A 4,252-nucleotide genomic window follows, 5' to 3' on the forward strand; every position below is an offset into this window, starting at 1 on the left:
TCATTTGCTTGTATGTTTGTAATCATGAAAATCAATAAAACATAATAACAAAAAACAGTCTGAATATGCGTGTCGACAAGGCAAAATAACCCCTCTTCAATTCATAAAGACGTCAAATGAGGAAGTGCAGTGTAAGCATAGCTCCAGCTGTGGCGAGCTCAAAGTTGGAAACAAACATGGCACTCTGTTGTCATGTGAATGCCTTTTAACCAACCATTTAAGAGATGCTGAAACCAAATTGGCCATACTCTCTCAATCTGACTATAGCCGCAACTATAGCGTGAGTAGACTGCCCTCTAGTGGTGCATATACATATAATGTCAGTCACATCTGCAATGATCATACATTTGTGTTATTGCTGTTTTCAATTAACAGTTTTAGGACTGACACATTTTTACTTACTGTTTAAAAACGTTATCACATAAAGACGTGACTGTGGACAACTAGAGCAAAACTACAACAGCAACCAGTTGAAACAGATTGCTTAAGTAGGTACATGGTACATTGGTTCCAGGAGAGCCCTGAGCTCCTGAGCCTGCCCGGGGCCACACTTTGGGAGAGAGAGAACGTCAGCAAAAACAGAAACACAGCCTGAGTTATGGCAATGCAACAATATCAATGTATTAACCATAATATTTTTTATTTAATACAATATTTAAACCTGTCCCTTATTGTCTTTAATTACATAAAATTGTTTGATTCCAAGCAAAGTCAGTAGTATATAATAAACAAAAGCAAAAATGTATATCTATTACTCATTTCATTCCTTTGGTTTTTGCCTTCAAGGCGATTATTTCCCGAGTTTGTAAACATTAACCAAAATTAAAAAAAAAAAAAAGATTACTGGAAAAGGTATATATTGATCTGATCACTAGTAGTGGACCATATGTTGAAACCACCTTTGGTATCACAACTATATTACAGCAATAGAGCAGTTTTTGTTATATTATCCATTCTCTCTAGACTCCTATTAATCTACTAGATCATTTCCTGATAATACTGTATATACTTACTTTCCTGCTGTAACACGCATCCATTTACCCTTCTAATACTTTACTCGTACCCGTATTTCTTCTGTCGTTTCAAGATGGTTTAGCGGTTAGCATGCCTCCTCCTGCTGGCTTTTCCTTTGTGGTTAACATGTTTAGCCTTGTGTTTCAGTCTACCATTGACAATAAAACTTAAAAATTGCAATTTATTTGCCGTAACGAAGGATTACTGACTTAGAGGACGGAGGCCACACGGTGCATGTAGATAAAGTTAGCTGCAAGCCAACTATTTAGCAGCTAATTCTCTCGGACAGAAGCGTGAGCATAGAAAATAGGAATCAGCATTCAAAATGTTGACGATTCTGAGAGAATGGGAATATAAGACTAGGTTGCCAATGATGGCCAATCCTACTTTTGACTGCCAAATATTAAAGAGCAAAAGATTACGATTACAACTATAACGAGTTGTTTATAAAAGTCATTGTCATGTTGCCGCTGTGACTTCATGATGGGTGGATTTTGTCTCTTGTGTGGAGCAGGCAAAGAACGTGTGAGTACCAGAGGCGCCGCATTTAAGCCGTCATCGTTCGGGCAGGGGCTGAAGTATGGGTAAATTCTCTCATTAAAATCACAGTCGGTGAAAGAGTAGATGAGAGTGAAATTGTCCACATCGTAGAAGGACACCAGTCCCACCTCGTAATCTACAAACACCCCGACTCGCTCAGGTTTTTTTATGAAAGGCAGTCGGACAGGACTTGTGTGTAGAGCCTTCAGATGTTTGCTGTTTCTCAATCTGAGGACCCAGGTGTTGATCCAGAATTTATCAGTGATTTTGCGATTCTGGTTTATAGACTGCCTGGCAACCCCTACGTCCCAGCCGGTCTTCATTGTGGCCTTGACCTCGAAGTAGAATCTTACTTTAAAAAAGCTCTTATTTCCTAGCACAAAGGCATAGCTGCTCCTTTTTTTCTGTCTATCTGGGAGCCACAAAAGATCATAAGTCAGCACTTGTTTGAGATCGTCTGAATACAACAGAATGTCACTTCCAGAGAAAGGGTCATAGGTAATGTCCACTGCATACTGCTGCCTGATTACTTCCAATCTGTGGCCTTCTGGGTCACTCGTCAGTTTAGTGATTGGCTGTGCTGGGTTCTTCCGGGGTTCTTCCTGAAGAAGCTTTCCACAACATGTCCTGAAGGTTTCAGCAGCCTGTTGCATTTCTCTGTCCATGGTGTCCTCCAGGTGATTTAGGGCAGCTGCCAACAAGGCCACGCCGTGCTGACTAATGATGCTGACCTCGGACCAGTTCTTGGTGTGTGGAGTGGAAGACGGCAAGGACCGAACTCTGTCAATGAGCTCGAGGTGATCTTCGATGTGTGAGAGGCGCTCCAGTTTGTTGCTGGTCGTGTGCAGTTGATCTATTTCTTCTTTCAGCTCTTTGATCAACATTTCAGCTTGTCGCTCGGCTGCTTTGTGCTTGTCTTCAATGGCCTGACTCAACTTAGCCAGTTGCACCTCGATAGAAGCAACTAAGAGAGAAAAGGTTTTGAAGCATTTTGGTGTAACTTCATCCTTATCCATCTGTCTGATTGCCACATATTCCTTGATCTCCTGGACCTTCCTCTCTCGCTGATGTATCATTTCCTCCATGTGGGACATTTTTCTCTGCAGCACAGCCTTCTGCTTTTTGTACTCATCCTCCAAAGACACGGTATGGTGTCCGCGATGATCCACGCAACGCTCACAGACCTGAACCAGGTCATCCCTGCAGAAGGAGTCACACATTTTGTTATGTTTCTTGCATAACTTGTTTGAGAGATTCTTCACTGGGTGTGTTAGCTTGTGACTTATCAAGGCGGCATCTCTGTGGTGAGGCTCCAGGTGAACGCCACAGTAGGATGACAAACACACCAAACAGGTCTTTAGGGCTTTGAATTTGGTGCCCAGACAATGGTCACATGGCACCTCGTCCTGTTTGACTGGTGCGGCTTGATGGGCCTTAAAGTTATCCACTATCTCCTTGAAGCCGGTGTTGACATTCAGTTTGAGGTCTTTGGCAAACTTTTTGTTGCACAAGGGGCACTGACACTGCTCCTTGTCCTTCCAGTGCTGTCGTATACACGCCTGGCAAAAATTGTGGCCACATGGTGTCGAAATGGGCTCGGTAAACACGTCCAGGCAGATAGAGCACAGGAACTGGTCTTCAGTCAGAAAACTGCTAGCTGTGGCCATGCCTGCAAAAAAATCACATTTATCAGAATCAGAATCAGAATCAGAAATACTTTATTAATCCCTGAGGGGAAATTAAAATTTTCAGCACATTCCCATTCAAGATCAGACAAACATTACAGAGAGGAAAAAAAAATACCTGAAAGAACAATGAGCTTGAAAATAAAGAAGCTGACTCAACTTTGCTATTAATTGCCAATGACAAACTCCTTTCAGACTTCATTAACAACAATAGCAAGTCATATTTGCCTCTGAATTAGTGAAGCATGAGTACTATTTAACTGTTTGAACAACTTTTTGTATAGTAATCTATGGGCCTTACCTTCTCCTTTTCTTCACTGTTTCCGCTCTGTTGTCTTAGTGCAAATAAATATGTTTAGTTTAATTTCTCTGAAAGCGTCTGGCCCCTCCCACCTGTGTTTAAATATGGGTTACACACCTTCTCCTTTCTGTTAACTTATTAATAGACACAGATCTTGTGACATAAAATACACTATAATTCGGGCCTTTTGTACTTCAGTTTAAATGCTTGTTGATAATTTTCATGACAAACGGTCTGTTTCTATTAATGTTCAGGAAACACTGCTCCAATTAAACTTTTTCTGAAAAACAATGACAAAATGATGATAATCCCTCAAAAATAGAGGTAAAAGACAAGAAGATGTATATACCTATAGATACACTGTAAAGATTTACCTGGATTTCACAGCATATTCCATCCATCCATCTTCAACCGCTTATCCGGAATCGGGTCGCGGGGACAACAGCTCCAGCAGAGACCCCCAGACTTCCCTCTCCAGAGCAACATTAGCAACTTCCTCCTGGGGGATCCCAAAGTGTTCCCAGGCCAGAGAGGAGATGTAATCCCCCCATCTGGTCCTTGGCCTGCCGCGGGGTTTCCTCCCAGTGGGACGTGCAACGAGGACCTCCCTAGGGAGATGCTCGTGAGGCATCCGCACGAGATGCCCGAACTACCTAAGCTGGCTCCTTTCCATGTGAAGGAGCAGCGGCTCTACTCCGAGTCTCTCTCGGGT

General features: G+C 42.4%; 1 protein-coding gene across 1 annotated transcript; it reads right to left on the minus strand.

The window, feature by feature from the left end:
• Window positions 1-393: 393 nt before the first annotated feature.
• Window positions 394-3,567, minus strand: LOC133592650 (E3 ubiquitin-protein ligase TRIM21-like). Its single transcript, XM_061945283.1, has 2 exons — window positions 3,541-3,567; window positions 394-3,223 (listed from the first exon to the last, which is right to left on the minus strand). The coding sequence occupies exon 2, from the start codon at window positions 3,219-3,221 to the stop codon at window positions 1,398-1,400; it is 1,824 nt and encodes a 607-aa protein (XP_061801267.1). The 5' UTR covers window positions 3,222-3,223; window positions 3,541-3,567; the 3' UTR covers window positions 394-1,397.
• Between the last annotated feature and the right edge of the window lie 685 nt (window positions 3,568-4,252).

This window comes from Nerophis lumbriciformis, linkage group LG04 (genome assembly GCF_033978685.3).
Source record: "Nerophis lumbriciformis linkage group LG04, RoL_Nlum_v2.1, whole genome shotgun sequence".
Classification (NCBI taxonomy): Eukaryota; Metazoa; Chordata; class Actinopteri; order Syngnathiformes; family Syngnathidae; genus Nerophis; species Nerophis lumbriciformis.

Coding starts and splice junctions, on each gene's coding strand:
- LOC133592650 (XM_061945283.1), bottom strand. CDS start 3,221: ATGGCCACAGCTAGCAGTTTTCTGACTGAAGACCAGTTCCTGTGCTCT.